Source organism: Bufo bufo, chromosome 1 (assembly GCF_905171765.1).
Source record: "Bufo bufo chromosome 1, aBufBuf1.1, whole genome shotgun sequence".
Lineage (NCBI taxonomy): Eukaryota > Metazoa > Chordata > Amphibia > Anura > Bufonidae > Bufo > Bufo bufo.
In genome coordinates, this window is record NC_053389.1 from 605,880,663 (window position 1) to 605,897,364 (window position 16,702).

The 16,702-nt window shown below is 43.0% G+C and overlaps 1 protein-coding gene across 1 annotated transcript in view; it reads left to right on the forward strand.

The window, feature by feature from the left end:
* The window catches only part of UBE2Q2 (ubiquitin conjugating enzyme E2 Q2), a 32,419-nt gene extending 27,820 nt beyond the window's left edge, over positions 1-4,599 (forward strand). Inside the window, exons 9-13 of the mRNA XM_040413599.1 lie at positions 743-801; positions 1,986-2,034; positions 2,737-2,832; positions 2,921-2,987; positions 4,175-4,599. Coding sequence (XP_040269533.1) covers positions 743-801; positions 1,986-2,034; positions 2,737-2,832; positions 2,921-2,987; positions 4,175-4,206 — 303 coding nt within the window. The 3' untranslated portion in view covers positions 4,207-4,599. The remainder of the gene's footprint in view (positions 1-742; positions 802-1,985; positions 2,035-2,736; positions 2,833-2,920; positions 2,988-4,174) is intronic.
* Positions 4,600-16,702: the final 12,103 nt, after the last annotated feature.

Consider the following 16,702-nt stretch of genomic DNA (forward strand, 5'->3'; position numbering starts at 1 on the left):
AACGTTCCGTTACGGAACTGAAGACATCCTGATGCATCCTGAACGGATTTCTCTCCATTCAGAATGCATTAGGATAATCCTGATCAGGATTCTTCCGGCATAGAGCCCCGACGACGGAACTCTATGCCGGAAGACAATAACGCAGGTGTGAAAGAGCCCTTACATGGCGCTCTAGCACAACTACACAAGATTCCAATGGTACCTTTGTTGTATTCTTCAGACTTAGATTTATATATATGCAAATGAGGTCTCGCAAGTGCCCAGGGGCGGGGTTCTTGTTGTAGGTGCACAGGCTGCTCTGCCTTTTTATATTACCCCCCTCCCCAGCCTTTTGCTGGTCCCGCCGTATAAGGCTGTTTCATCATCCCAAGTTCCGGCGTGTGCGCAGTTCACTGCCAGCCCGTGCATGCGCACTACGATGCCCATTGTGGGGCGCGGCATCGCTTAATGTTGTGCGCATGCGCCGGAGGATCGGAAGCAAGCAGGGAGACTGGAGGCAAGCCGAGCAAGAGAAAGGTAAGTATATCCACATTGCAGTGCGCATGCCCTGGCCGGATCTCGGCCGGCACACTAACGCCTCTGTGTTTTATTTCTACTTGCTGTTCTCAGAGAGGTACACTGCAAATAATCCATGGTTCATATACAGTTAAAACTGTCTATTTTTATGCTCTGTATTTGTGCTTTTTACGTGTATTTCTTTCACCTATGGCCTGTAATATGTATTCTTTTCTCTTTGCTCCAGGATAATTTTCCGTTTGATCCTCCATTTGTGAGAGTGGTATCCCCTGTTCTTTCTGGGGGGTGAGTATTAAATTGTTAAGCAGGCTTAATTGTAGTATTGTATAGATAAACCTGTCAGACTGATTTTCTATTGTAAAGTATGGGTACCAGTAAATATTATTACATATTGTGCAACACTTCAAAATGTAAGGGGTGGACATCTGCCCTATAGTATTCCCGTGAGATCCTGAGATTGAAGTCCTCTTATGTTTGCCTGCAAAGCTGCACCATGGCCACCAGGCTGTGCTGGGAATTTTAGTGAGATCCATTAAAGGGGTTATACAGCAATGAATAATGACCTATCCTCAGCATAGGTCATCAGTATTACATCAGCAGGTGTCTGAGTTCAGCAGCCCCGCCGATCAGCTGTTTTAGGAAGCCATTGTGCTCACTGGAGCTTTCCAAGCAAAGCGCCATACATAGTAAAGCGGCTGTGGGGCTGAGCTGCCACTCACTAGGCCATGTGATAGGTCATCAATGTTAGATCGGCAGGCCTCCGACACCTGGGTCCCTCCCCGATCTGATATTGATGTCTTATCCAGAGGATAGGTCATCAATATTAATTATTGGGTAATCCCTTTAACTTGAATGGAGCAAGGCTATAGGGACACACACACACACACACACGGCAGGTGGCTGGGGTGCTGACTGTGAAGGGTCTGCAGCACTGTGCCACCTCCTTTCTCGTGATAGTGTCCTCAGTGGTCGCCCCACACCATGTGATGATCTTACTGATATGCCATCACTTGTAATGGTGAAAACCCCTTTAAACCATCCCTGTCACATGCAGATTAAATCTGTCTGGATATAATCTGTGGAAAGACCCCCTCACAGTACTTCAAATTATCTACAGCATGGATCAGCAACCTCCGGCACTCCAGCTGTTTAGAAACTACAACTCCCAGAATGCGCCATTCACTTCTTTGAGAGTTAAAAGAACAGCCGAGCATGTTTGCATGCTGGGAGTTGTAGCTCCACAGCAGCTGGAGTGCTGAAGTTTGACGATCCTTGATCTACGGTTAAAGTCTGTATTTAAAACAGTATGAGAGATGAAAAATGTTAATAAAAGATTAGAAAATACTAATGAAACAGTAGTTTCAGTGGCTGTTTTTATATCCAATAAAATTGGTCCCTGCTGCATGATGGACTGGAAGTGCACTGGTTTCACTTTGTTCTCTAGTACAACTCTTGGTCTCTCGTTTTAGGTATGTTCTGGGTGGAGGTGCTCTGTGCATGGAGCTTCTTACTAAACAGGTAGAGAACAATATTATTGATCGTGGTTTTCATAAACTGTATTATAAATCTGCTTAATTGAGTTTAAAAAAAGACCCTTTTCTCTCCATTGCGATTCAGATTCTGTATTTTACAAGAGGATCCACCCTTTTTAAGCAGCTTCCAGTAGATTAGCCCAGGATTTGCTATATGCTATGTGAAGACCATGATTTCCCTAATAAAAGACTTTGAATAATGCCGTTGTAGTTAAAGGGGTTGGCCACTTTCTGTTTACTGTTGACCAATGTGTTTGTGAGATGATTATATGCCACTTACTAATATAGCCTTTGTTAAAATTCAGCACCATTTTCGCTGCAACCAGCGTAATCGCCTCCATGTCATGCCTCCTCCATTGAAATACACTTGTGACCTATGTACTGTACTTGGTTCTGTTAAGAGTTTAGTGCAGGTGCAGTATTTTTTTAATGGAGGAGACCTGACATGGATTTGATTACCCTCGTCACATGACCCTCCATCAGCGGCCATCTTATGGACAAGACCTTTGTGGACAGCAGAAAAGACTTTGTAAACAAGGGAACATAGCTTATAAAATAGACCAGAATTTCCACAAAGACTATATTAGTGCCATGTAATCATCTCACAAACACATTGGTCAACAATAACCAGAAAGTGGACAACCCCTTTAACGTTTTAAGATGTCTAACGTGCGTTTTACTCTTTTAGGGCTGGAGCAGTGCCTACTCAATAGAGTCTGTTATCATGCAAATCAATGCTACCCTAGTTAAAGGGAAAGCTCGTGTGCAATTTGGAGCCAATAAGGTGAGGCTTAGATTTGGCTGCCTGTGTGTGACTACTGTGAAATGCCACATCAACATTGACTTATTTTTCTTTTTTTCCCCTCAATCAGAATCAGTATAATCTCGCTCGAGCACAGCAATCCTACAAATCACTAGTACAGATCCACGAGAAGAATGGTATTTTCTTGTATACATTTAATGTAATCTCTTCAGAAGTAGTGGCCATAGCCTGCAAGCCACTGGGGGTGATTTACTAATTAAAATGCGCTGAAATTCTGGTGTAATTTGGTGCAAAAAAGTACATGCTTTGCAGCGCATTTATTTAGTTTTTTCAACTCTTCGAATGTGTGGCCCAATGAAAGGGCTTACTATGCGACAGTGTGCACCAAACTTTTGGCACATGATTCTGGCGTAAGGTAAGCCAACCAATAGATGGTAGATTAAACTAGATTGTCTAAGGCCCCATTCACATGACCGTATTTTTGGCCCGCATCAGATCCACATTATTTGCGGATCGGATGCAGGCCCATTTTTATTTTTTTGAATGGGGCCGCCAAAAATGTGGTCAGTACAGTGTGTGCTGTCCACATCCATATGTCTGGTCTGCAGAACATAGAATAGTTATTTTACTTGGCCGCCAAAGGGTGGTTCACCTACCTATTAAAGTCAGTGGGTCCACCAAAAACGTATGCCACACTGATGTCGTCCATGTTTTGGGAATGCACCCTAAAAGTGCGCCAGAGTTATCATCCAGCCTCAGATACTGATAAATGTGGCACGTTTTTAGACTGTGTGGTCAAATTTAAACAGTCTTAAAATTAGACCGCATTGGTAAATCTGCTCCAGTGACTGATGGGATATCCTCCTGCCCAAGTATAATGTAGAATTTATTTTTATTTTTTTGGGAGGGGGGAAGGTTTCATGTCAGGATGTGTTTTTTAAATATATTTTTCACATTATTTAAGATCTGTTTGCTGTCAGTGAATTGGAATAATCTTGAAGGACTGAAATCCTGCCCTGGCCTAATGCTTCTCGCATGAGTGCTACTTTTTTCTTGATCACCTTGGAATTTACTGGTTTTACCTTCTCCCAACCATTGTCTTATATGTGCGCCTATCCTATACACAATCAATACTGTAAAGCAGGGATGCTCAACCTGCGGCCCTCCAGCTGTTCTAAAACTACAACTCCCAGCATGCCCGGACAGCCTACAGCTATCAGCCTACAGGAGGGCATGCTGGGAGTTGTAGTTTTACAACAGCTGGAGGGCCGCAGGTTGAGCATCCCTGCTGTAAAGTCTATAAATCCTGTTTCAAATACTTTCACAGAAGTGAAAGTAACTTTGTATTTCTTCTCATCTATAGGTTGGTACACTCCTCCAAAAGAAGATGGGTAACTTGAACCGAACTTGGACCAAGATTTAAACCATTTTGTTTTTTTATTTTCCAAAACAGATCCAGTCTTGCCCTTTTTTGGTCCTCTGTACAGCATATGTTAGTTTATTAGATAAAGGAACTGTCAGACCTGACCTGTATATTAGACCACGTCTGCGCCTCTAGCAATGAGAGGAGCAGCCGCCTTTACCGAAAAGGCCACTCCAAATATTTTAACATCCTATTTAAATCAAAAGGTATAGCTTAGTTACAGCATTCCACTTTTATTAGACTGTTGTAAATTGCTTTCACTTTGTTCATGTGTTTTTGTTCTCTTTATTTTTTTTTATTTTTTTTTGTTTGTTAGCAGAATGTTTTCTGCAAAAATAAATAGCTTTGTATAGTTTCATTTAAAACCAAGCAAATGTTTGATACCTTTTGAAACATAAGAATGCCATTTAAAAAAAATGTGTTAAAGGGATTCTGTCACCAGGATTAATGATATGGAGATATTTATATGTGCCCATTAGTCTTAATGCAGTGTTTCCAATCATCCCTCTGTTTATGACCTGTGTGCCTTATATTCTTATAAAAATCGATCTTATTCATAGGTCAATCACCTCTGTCAGGAGCCCAAGACGTTGTCCCACGATCTCCTGGAGCCCAGCACTGCCCATCGATCCGGAGCCCAGCACCGCCTACTACTTTATATTCACTGCACTATCCTGACTGCGCAGTGGACAAGTGGAAGCCGATGCCAGTAGTCCGCACGGGCGCAGACTACAGTGTCCACTGCGCCTGTGTGAGACTACGGCGCAGAGATAACATGACGTCAGGATAGTGCAGGGATGGATGGGCGCGGCCGGGCTCCTGGAGATCGTGGGACAACCTCTTGGGCTCCTGACAGAGGTGATTGACATATGAATAAGATCGATTTTTACAAGAATATAAGGCACAGAGGAATGATTGGAAACAGTGCATTAAGACTAGTGGGCACATATAAATATCCATATCGTTAAGCCTGGTGACAGAATCCCTTTAAAGCAGGTGACTCTAGCAAACTGGCTACAGTCAAACATCAGGAAATTGTAGCATTGCCAAATGTGTTGTGGGTAGAGATACATAAAATGCCATTTAATTTAAATCTATCAATGGCTTAAAAATTGTCAGCTTGGGGATTTTTTTTATTTTTCTTTCCCCATTTTTTTGGGGGGATATGAGAAAATTGCAGTGATAAATCTTTCCGAAATGTTGAGGATTTTACAATTGACTGCATTTTTTTCCAGCCTATAAATGTCTAATTTTATGCGGGTGATCTTCCTGCAACAACCTGGTGAAAGCTCTGCTACACCGGCTACTGCTTATGGCCCAGTAACTACTGTAACTGCGTGGATTTAGCATCCTGCGTTTTTCAACTTGAGAAGTTTGTGCGTTGTTTCCAGATTGGACTATGATCATTGGTTCCCAATGGATTATTAAAGGGGTTGGCACACAAACAGCGTCTATTTACAGGAGAGGTGACAAATGTATGGTCGCCGGTGTTCTGACCACTGGGGGTCCCTTCTGTAAATGGAGCAGTGGTGTGCATGTGTGACCACCACTCCATTCACGGTCTGTGAAACCACTGGATTCAGCAGGAGCACTATAGATGTAAATGGTGTGGTGGTCACACATGCACACTACTGTTTCATTCACATAGGATTCTGGATACCCTAGGAACACTCGTGATCACTGGGGTCACCGTGATTAAACCACCAAAAATCATATATTTTTTTACTTACCCTGTGGTTTAAATGTTTTTTATGGACCCAACCCCTTTAAGTTTGTAGGATGTGCATCTGCATAGCTGTACTAAAACTGCCCCTGTAACATAGGCCTCGACCTGTTCAGTTTGTTGGCTACAGTTTCAGTAGTGTTTTATTTGGGGGTTATCACCTAACACCCCTAGTTCCTTCTTTTATTCCTTTTGGTACTTTCCTTCTTCCCTTTTGATTGTAGTTGATTCTGATGCCAGAGAAGTTTAACAATGTTGCTTGAGAAGAGTATTAACTTTAGTTTTCTTACTTTTTTATTCTTAACGGGTTGTTGCAATTCTGTCGATTTTTAATGAAAGCGAACTGGCACATAATCAAGGATTTGAATAGGCAAGTAACTGTACAGCAAAGGAGAAAGCGTGCCACTTTTGTGTTCAGGGTGACTCCAGCTCCAAGCAGAATGAGTTCCATAGGCCAGGGGTCAGCAACCTTTGGCACTCCAGATACTGTGAAACTACAAATCCCAGCATGCAAACTTACTCGGCTGCGCTTGTAACTCCCACAGAAGTGAAAGGAGGATTCTGGGAGTTGTAGTTTCAGAACAGCTGGAGTGCCGAAGGTTGTTGGTCCCTGTCATAGGCTTTTAAGGGAATCTGTCACCTATATTGAGCCTATAATACTGTTAACATAGCAATGTGCAATAAAGTACCTTCATTCCTTCATGTGTCCTCTTTCTTTTATTCAACTTTTCATTCAAATGAAAAAGCGATTTTTCTGATATGCAAATTAAGTCTCAAGGTGCCCAAAGGGGTGTTATTCCTCTGCTCTAGTGCCCAGCCCGCCTTTCTTCCAAGCCCAGCACGCCTCCTAAAAAAATAAATGTACTCCCACATCGGAGCCGAACGGCGCTGCCCCCTCCACTACGTCATTTAATTTATTCACTGCACGCACCGGCCCTTGCTTCCTCCTCTCTTGGCCTCCGAAATCCCACGCAGGCGCAGTATCGCTGAGTGCCTGTACAATACTCCTGCTCCTGAGGGCAACAGCCTCAATAGTCTCACTGGGCATGCGCCGAGCCCAGTGATGTAATCAGAGCACTGTTGCCCTCTGGAGCAGGAGTATTGTACAGGCACTCAGCGATACTGCGCCTGCGTGGGATTTCGGAGGCCAAGAGAGGAGGAAGCAAGGGCCGGTGCGTGCAGTGAATAAATTAAATGATGGAGTACATTTATTTCTTAAAAGGAGGGCTGGGCACTGCAGGGGGGTGTTACTGGGCACTAGAGCAGAGGAATAACGCCCCTCTGGGCACCTTGAGACTTCATTTGCTTATCAGAAAAATCGCTTTTTCATCTGAATGAAAAGTTGAATAAAAGAGAGGACACATGCAGAAATGAAGGTACTTTATTGCACATTGCTATGTTAACAGTATTGTAGGCTCAAAATAGGTGGCAGATTCCCTTTAAGAACTTGAGATCAGCCCAACAATTTTTATTTTTTTTTCTCCTCGCCAAATTTCTTTATTTGTAAGTAGACATTAACTTTTGTTGTATAGTAAGGATTAAAGGTGGGGTTTGCTTGATTTTGTTGCCTTTTTGTGTTTAATGGGGTGAATCTGTGCATTCTGTGACAGGAAATGGAATTTCTTTGGACATAAGTAAATTGTTCAATAAAATGCTTTAACCGGATCACAGTAAGCATGAATAAAACGTAACTTTTTATTCTTAATTTTTAAATAAATAATGAATGATCCACCTATTAAGACAAACTACGATACGAACAAACATGCAAAAAGAATGGTGGGAGAAGGACAGAATAAGGGGGAAGACAAACGCGAGGGACCCCACTAACCCTATGGGAACCCTCACTATCACCTCAACCCACAGGAACACCCTGATGGTGGATGGCCTGTGGTCCCGTACCTATCCTAACTCTCCCTAGAAAGACCCTAAGACCTCCCAACGCGTTTCCCCTAGAAAAGGTTCATCAGGGGAGAGATAATGGGTGAAAAAAACATATCATCAATGGCCTATGGCGACAATCTAATTTAATAGCCTGTGATCAAGAAAAATTTGTGTACCCGGCATTGGGTGGTTTTTATCTGATATATATGTTCATTGTGTGTTCCTATGTTTTTTTTCACCCATTCTCTCCCCTGATGAACCTTTTCTAGGGGAAACGCGTTGGGAGGTCTTAGGGTCTTTCCAGGGAGAGTCAGGATAGGTATGGGACCACAGGCCATCCACCATCAGGGTGTTCCTGTGGGTTGAGGTGATAGTGAGGGTTCCCATAGGGTTAGTGGGGTCCCTCGCGTTTGTCCTCCCCCTTATTCTGTCCTTCTCCCACCATTCTTTTCGCATGTTTGTTCGTATCGTAGTTTTGTCTTAACGGGTGGATCATTCATTATTTATTTAAAAATTAAGAATAAAAGTTACGTTTTATTCATGCTTACTGTGATCCGGTTTTTCTATACTGCATGAATTCACAACTATTAATATGTATATCCTTAGCGAGGTTTAAGGTGTTAAGTTTTTCAATAAAATGCTTTGTTTCAGGGAAGACACTTCCCCCTCCCCCCACCTATGGTAGTCTGACATTTCAAATATCAAACTGTGAAAGGTAGAATAGAGCCATAAAAAGTTTACTCAAATCTGTATTTTCTTTCTGAAGATATTTGACCCATTCTAACGTGTCGGTCTGGCTACTTGGATACTGCTGTTCCTGTGTGCGTGGGTTGTAACCCTTTTCTTTACAGATTGACCCCATTAGGCTCTCTGCTGTCGTATCTTCATGTGTATATGTTTACCTCTAACACTTGGTGTGCAGAGCAATTTGGCGCAAAGCTTTTGTTCTGGATCTTGCCATTTAACTTCTGAATCTCCCATAACATATATGCAATATTCTGCTAGGTTGATGTATGTTTTGCTAATCTCCCATTTGGTTTGTACTGTTGCAGATACTATTTCTATGGTACCTTGCAGGATTTGGCTAAAAGATATTCCTCTTCCCAAGTGCTCCATGCTATATTTTTGCCTGTACATATGTTTTTATAAGGAACCACCCGTTTAACATCTGTTTCGATGAACCCGTTAGGCAAGACAAAAACCTGAAAAATATTCTAAGTGGTATTGACTTTTTATAGGGTTTAGAAGGTTGCTGACCTGGCATGCTTTTTGGGTTTTATTTTATTTTTTTCTTTTCATTGCAGACTTATTTGGCAATGTACAGTAATCTGTAAACTTGCATCAAGTTTATGATTAAACCATTTTAAGATATAACTTGTTGATTCTGAGTTCTCAGTTATTTCCCTCTTGCCTCTGTACAGTATAGAAGCCTTCCGCTTTCCTGAAATAAAATAGAACATGAAACGGATGTGTATTGAGTTATTGAAAATTGCTTTGTGAATACTTGGAAGAAATTGGGGGAGGGAAATGTAAAATCAACAATCCTCAGTGCTGCACACTTCTGTCCTCGTCCTCTACCCTTGTCTACATGCTGCCCACTTGCACCTACGTAGAGTAGATATTAGTGTTGAGAGAACTTGTTTCAAGTTTGACGTACAAATCCGCTACCACGGAGCATAAGTTATGGTACACGGTAGTGGAATCCATAATGGAACTCTTGGATAACCCGAACTTGAAACGGAAGATCGCTTATCCCTAGTAGACACTTGTGAAAATTGGAGTTAGCCAAATGTGTCTGGATAAGGCCCCTTTCACATGAGTATTCAGCGCGGGTGCAATGCGAACGCACGTAATCCGGACCCATTCATTTCAATGGGGCTGTGTACATGTGCGTTGGTTTTCACGCATGATTTATGCCTTGCGTGAAAACCACAGCATGTTCTATAGTCTGATTTTCACACAATGCTGGACCCCATAGAAGTGAATGGAGCTGCTTGAAAATCGCATCTGCAAGCAAGTGCGGATGCGATGCGTTTTTCACGGATGGTTGCTAGGAGAGGTTTGTAAACATTGTTTATCACGTGCATGCTAAACGCATTAAATCGCATTGCACCCGTGCGAAAACTGAACTTGATCGCACACAAAACTGAATGAACTTGTTTGCGAAATCGTGCAGTATTCACTGAATGCATCCAGACCTAATCCAGACACGCTAGTCTGCAAGGGGCCTAAAAGGGGCATGCTGATGAGCTTGGAGACCAGCAAAGTGTGTTTTGTAAGCTGAGAATGCTGGGGGTATCATCCATATAACCAACAACGAGTGATAAATCAATGTGCTGTGTATATTTTAACCCCTTCCCGACCTTTGACGTACTGTTACGTCATGGGAACCACGGAGTTCCTGCAATTTGACGTAATAGTACGTCATAGTGATCGCATGGGCACCGGAGCGGTGCGCGCGATCACTGCAGGGGCCCGGCAGTCTGTGGTAGCCGAGCCCCTGCTGTATCCGCCGGCATCGCTGTAAAAGCCGATGCCGGCAGATTAACCCCTTCTATGCCACGGTCCGCGCTGACCGCGACATAGAAGAGGTTTGTGTCAGGTGAACGATCGCATTGAGTCCCCGCACTGTTGTGGCGGGGACCCGATGCAACACAAGGCAGCCCGATGCCGTGCAGAGGCTGCCCAATGCCTTGCACGGCATCGGGAACTGCCTTCTACGGGAGCCGAGGAGATCCAGCCTCAGGCTGGGTCTCCTAGGCAACCTGTTGGTGTATGACTCAGTGTCCTACACTAACAGGCAATGCATTACAATACAGATGTATTGTAATGCATTGCAGAGGGGATCAGACCCCCAAAAGTGAATGTCATAAATAAAGTTAAAAAAAGGTGTGTTTAATAACACCCCTTTGCCCTTATTTTATAAAAAAAACAGAAGAAAAAAAACACATTAGGTATCACCGCATCCGTAATGACCGGCTCTATAAATATATCACATGATCCACCCTGTCCGATAAACACCATAAAAAAAATAATATAAAAACAGTGTAAAAAAAAAACTCTTTTTGTCACCTTACATCACAAAGTGCAACACCAAGCGATCAAAAAGGCATATGCCCCCCAAAATGGTATCAATAAGTCACCTCATCCCGCAAAAAATGAGACCCTACCTAAGAGAATTGGTCAAAAAGTAAAAAAGCTATGGCTCTCAGACTATGGAGACACTAAAATATGATTATTGTGCTAAAGTGAGAAAAATAAAGGTATACATATTCGGTATCGCCACGTCCGTAACGGCTCTATAAAAAATCACATGACCTGACCACTCAAGTGAACACTGTAAAAAAAACAAAAGAAAGCATTTTTGTCACATTACATCACAAAAATTGCAATAGCAAGTGATCAAATAGGCGTATGCCCCCCAAAATAGTACCAATCAGACCGTCTCCTCATATCGCAAAAAATGAGACCCTACCTAAGACAATCGGTCAAAAAATAAAAAAGCTATGGCTCTCAGACTGAGACACTAAAATATTGATTTCGGTTTCAAAAATGCTATTATTGTGTAAAACTTAAAGGGAACCTGTCACCAGTTTTATGGTGTCCTAACTAAGGGCAACATAAATAAGTGATTGATTCTCTTAGCACAATGCTGGGTCACTTTATTCATGAGCTCCTGACTCTCCCCGCCCACCTGCAGCTGAATGACAGTTTGTTTCCATATGAACCAGCAGCAGGTGGGCAGGGGAGTGGCTATATCTCTGAATTAAAAAAAACGCCGGACTCAAATCGGCTCATTAGCATGTGGCATGCGGCATCTTTGTATGTATATTATGAGGTAACCATCTGTCACACCAGTAAGTGAATACATCTAAGGTACTTTTTAGTAGTTAATGATTGTATATAATTAGTTAGATTATAATCAAATATCCACATGACAGGTTCCCTTTAAATAAGAAAAAGTAGACATATGAGGTATTGCCACGTGCATAACTATCTGCTCTATAAAAGTCACATGACCTAATCTCTCAGGTAAACACTGTAAAAATAAACTGTGCCAAAGCTTTTTTTTTTTTTTTTTTTTACCTTGCCTCACACAAAACGTAATATAGAGCTATAAAAAATCATATGTACCCCAAAATAGTACCAACAAAACTGGCACCTTATCCCATAGTTTCTAAAATTTGGTCACTTTTTTGAGTTTCTACTGTAGGGGTGCATCAAGGGGCTTCAAATGGGACATGGAATCTAAAAACCAGTTCAGCTAAATTTGCCTTCCAAAAACCATATGGCGTTCCTTTCCTTCTGCGCCCTGCCGTGTGCCCGTACAGCAGTTTACGATCACATGTGGGGTGTTTCTATAAACCGCAGAATCGGGGTAATAAATATTGAGTTTTTTTTGGCTGTTAACCCTTGCTTTGCTACTGGAAAAAATGGATTAAAATGTAAAATCTGCCAAAAAAGTGAAATTCTGAAATTGTATCTCTATTTTCCATTAATTCTTGTGGAACACCTAAAGGGTTAACAAAGTTTGTAAAATCAGTTTTGAATACCTTGAGAGGTGTAGTTTCTAAAATGGGGTAATTTCTGGGTGGTTTCTATTATGTAAGCCTCACAAAGTGACTTCAGACCTGAACTGGTCCTTTCCTAAAAATTTCAAGATTTGCTTCCATACTTCTAAGCCTTCTAACGTCCCCAAAAAAGTCATTTTCATTTTCAATGATCCAAACATGAGCATTTTGTAATGTTCTTGTACACACACACCTAAGGTGCATAATTTCAATGTATTTTTCGAAAAAGAAATCTGTCCAGATCCCTCTTCCACATCCTGATGTAGGCTGGTACTCTTATCTGTCAGTAAAGCATTATATAGTGTGGATAAAAGTTTCTGAGGAGGTGATTTAAACCTAAAGTTTCTTGAGTCGCGTATGGGACAGAGTAGGGACCATCTGTAGTAGATATAAAAATTTGGGCAAAATAAATGTCTAAGTTTTTCCTTCCCACCCAGGAAACAAGGGATTGTAAGTGTACACAATTGGGGACAAGAGGCATCCTTGCTTAGTGCTATTACAGATGCTGAGCAAATCGGACAGGATACCATTTACTCTAGCTCTCTTGCACTGGGGCAACTATATAGGGACAGAGCCTGAATAAAAACTGGAGGGAAACTAAAATGGAATAAAACACTGCCTAAAGGACCAATTTACTTGGCATCTGTGATGAGAAGGACCAGGGGCACTCCTCTTTCTCTGGCATAATGGATAGTATGCAGCACTCTGCATGAATTATGATTCCCTTCTCTCCCCGGCACCAAGTGAATCAGGTTAGGAAGAAATGGACTCAATCTTTTAGCAAGGAGCTTAGCCCAGATCTTCAAATCCACATTCAATAGTGACATGGGGTGATAGCTCCTGCGTTGTTCCAGGTCCTTACCCTCCTTGGGCAAAATAGTTATAATAGCCTCCACTGCTTGTTCAGGTAGGGGCGTGCCCTGGAACAGCACTGTACACCATTTTGTGAGATGTGGGAGCAATATCTGCATGAACTTTTTATAATACATTGTGGTAGGTTATTGGGCCCGGGACTCCTCCCTATTGGGATGGATTTGATGCGATCTATGACTTTTTCACACAAAATCGGGTTTAATAGTGTAGTACAGACTTCTGTGGACAACTTAGGCGATTTAAGGGACTGCAGAAAGGACTCCATAACCCGAGGACTATCTTGTGTCCCTCCCTGGGTACCATCATCCAAATTGCAGAATGTAAAATAGAATTCCCTAAAAGCTTTAGCAATATCTTTGGCAATGGAGACCCTCCTCCCCTTAGATGTTATGATGGATTTTAACATATGACGTTTTCCTTTCACTTTTTGATGAGATAAGACATCATGCGATTGCCTTTATCACAGTGTACATAATATCAGAATTTGGTATATTGGTAGGATTTGACGTGTTGAATGTTGAGATGATCTTTAAAGGGGTTTTTCCATCCCAGACAATGGGGGCATATCGCTAGGATGTGCCCCCATTGTCTGATAGGTGTGGGGCCCACCTTTGGGACCCACACCTACATATATCCTTCTGTCTCAAATTGCTACCTTGGAGAGAATTCATGAACAGTCTAAGGCTCGGCTAGTGTATGATTACTTAGTTAAGTTGCGTCAGACTAGGATATGCCCTCATTGTCTGACAGGAGCAGGTCCCTCCTCTGGGACCCGCACCTACATTGAGAACAGACCATGGAAAGTAGTGGAGGGCACACTGCGCATGCGTGGCCCCCGCTCCCATTCATTTCTATGGGGCCGACGGAAATGGCCAGTGCTCGGCTATTTTCGGTGGCCCCATAGAAATGAATGAATGGAGGGTGGCTGCACATGCACAGTGTGCCCTCCACTGCTTTCTGCGGTCCGTTCTCCGTGTAGGTGCGGGCCCCAGAGGTGGGACCCGCACCTGTCAGACAATGGGGGTATATCCTAGTCTGACGCAACTTAACGAAGTCATCATACACTGGCTGAGCCTTAGACTGTTCATGAATTCTCTCCAAGGTAGCAATTTGAGACAGAAGGGAATATGTATACTCCTGCCTCTATTTCTTAACTCTACTGCCTAATGCTATAAATTCTCCCCTCACCACTGCCTTATGGGCTTTCCAAAATGTAATGGGTGATAGATCAGGGGTATAATTTTCCTTAAAGAAAAGGGACAATGTATGCTGCATGGCTTTAAAATCCGATTCTCTATTCAGCAGTGTCTCATTCAACCTCCATGTCCAGTGTTTCTCCAGCAAATTCGAAAAAAGGAGCACTGCTGAAACATTGGAGTGATCAGAGACTAATTCGGCCAATATCTGTCTTCTCCCAAACTTAAACCATTATAGAAAAACTATTATCCTGCTCCAACATAAGGTAAGTAGTATAGAATGAAATTGGCGACAAATGTAGACCCCGAGCAACAAAGTGGGATCCAAGTCTCCGGGACTTAGTCTCAGCACACATGACCCTTGGCTTTCGCCCAACCTAGATTTTAGTCTGAGGGAAGCATCACAGTGCAATAACTTACCACTAGGATCACTCAACTGTCCAATTCCTCATAACATAATCAGTCCCCCTGTTGATCTAAAAAGCTCTTGTTCCTCTTGGTCTTCTGTCTGGAAACTGTATTCCACTGCTCTTGATCCGGCAGAGATGGCCATTGATCCTGGGAATTAAACAATGTAAGCCATGATGGGGTATCCAATGGGCAATGTTTAGGGGACTCCAAACTTGCGGCAGATCTGCTGGGGTCTTGATTACGCATCTTTGGCCCTCCACCACAAAAGTGATCCCGAAAGAAAAGAGCTATCTGTACATTATTTTATGGTGCCTCAGATGTTCAGTGAGGGAACGCAGCAGGCGCCTCTTAGTAAGTGTTGAGGGCACCAGGTCCTGGAATAATAAAACCTTTACTTAATCTATGTCCAGCTTGCCTTGATCCCTCACTACTTTAAGTAATGCTGCAGGGTCCACATAGCTGAGGAAGCCACAGATAACATCCCTGGGTGAGTCTCCCTGTTTAGGTGTCGGGCACAGCGCTCTGTGGATCCTTTTCTAGACTGATGGGAGGAAGAACATCTTTTTGGCTATGTCTCAAAGGTCTTCACCCTGCACCTCAGGCAAGCCTTTAATCCGTATATTTTTTATGGAGACTCCGGTTTCCTCGATTATCAATAAGTATGTGTGCCATATTCTGCTTCACTGCTGCACTGAAGGAGATAAGGGAGGCCTGGTTGGTTTCAAGTGCCTCTACCCTATTCCCAATGTGTTGCACCTTGTTCTTAATGGCCAGGTCTTTTAGCACTGGGACCAAGGCTTGATCCAATGTTCTTTTAAGAATACTCTAAGACAGCAGGGCCAGCCTGGTCCGCTGAATCCACATCTGAGTCATCTACAACATTGGACTCTAATAGAGGATCAGGTGCCATCTTGGACCTTTCCGTCCAAGGAGACAGCGGCTTTCACTTCCAGATTTTATCCATCTGACTGACCGCACTTCTTTTTAGGAGTCTACATCTGGTCAGTAGACTTTGAGATACCTTGACGGGGCGCACGGGCTCCGGTATGTTCTTGATATAAGAATATATTGACGAAAGTCTCATTTTAATATCAGTGTGGGGGTTTAGCCATATATTGTCAATTGCATTTACCAGTGTAGTGCACCATTTTTTTTTATAAATTAGGTGGTACATGTGGTCCGCTGTGGGCATCCTCCATTGTATGCAAGGTTTGAAAGTATGAGCCCCCCCCCCCCCCTACCATTGAGGGCTCCTCCTAGTCAGGAGGTCAGGGATAGGTTGAGGGAAGCCTAGGTGGTGACCTGCTCCCTTTTTCCTTGTATCCAGGCTTAGTATCTTTCCCTTTTATCAACTATATACGGTGGGGGTTCCCCCCCACTGTGACAATATGTCCAACTAAGCCTCTCTGCTTTTTGCCTTCGGAAGAGGGCTCAGCATGTGTTACCTACCGTCTTCTGGCGCACATACTTATCCTCCGGAGGGAGGGTGAAAGGGGAGTTACTGGTAACAACGCGGTTCTTGGTAACTGGTTGTTGTTGAACCGTTGCTTGTGTTGGTGTGTCCCCTCATCTGTTCTCAGTGGTTCCTTGCTCTTGGGCTGGTTGCTGGCAGCATTTCTTTGGTGTACTGGCTGTGTGCTGGTTGGGCAGCTACTAGCAAGCATTCCCCAGAGTGTGAACTGTGTCTGAGATGGATGCAGTGTTCAGTACAGTTTCTCCTGACTGTAATCTTAATCTGTGACCAGAAACAATCAACCAGATTTGTTCTAGTTGGTGCACCTCTGGCTCCCACAACCAGGCTTTAGACCCTTGC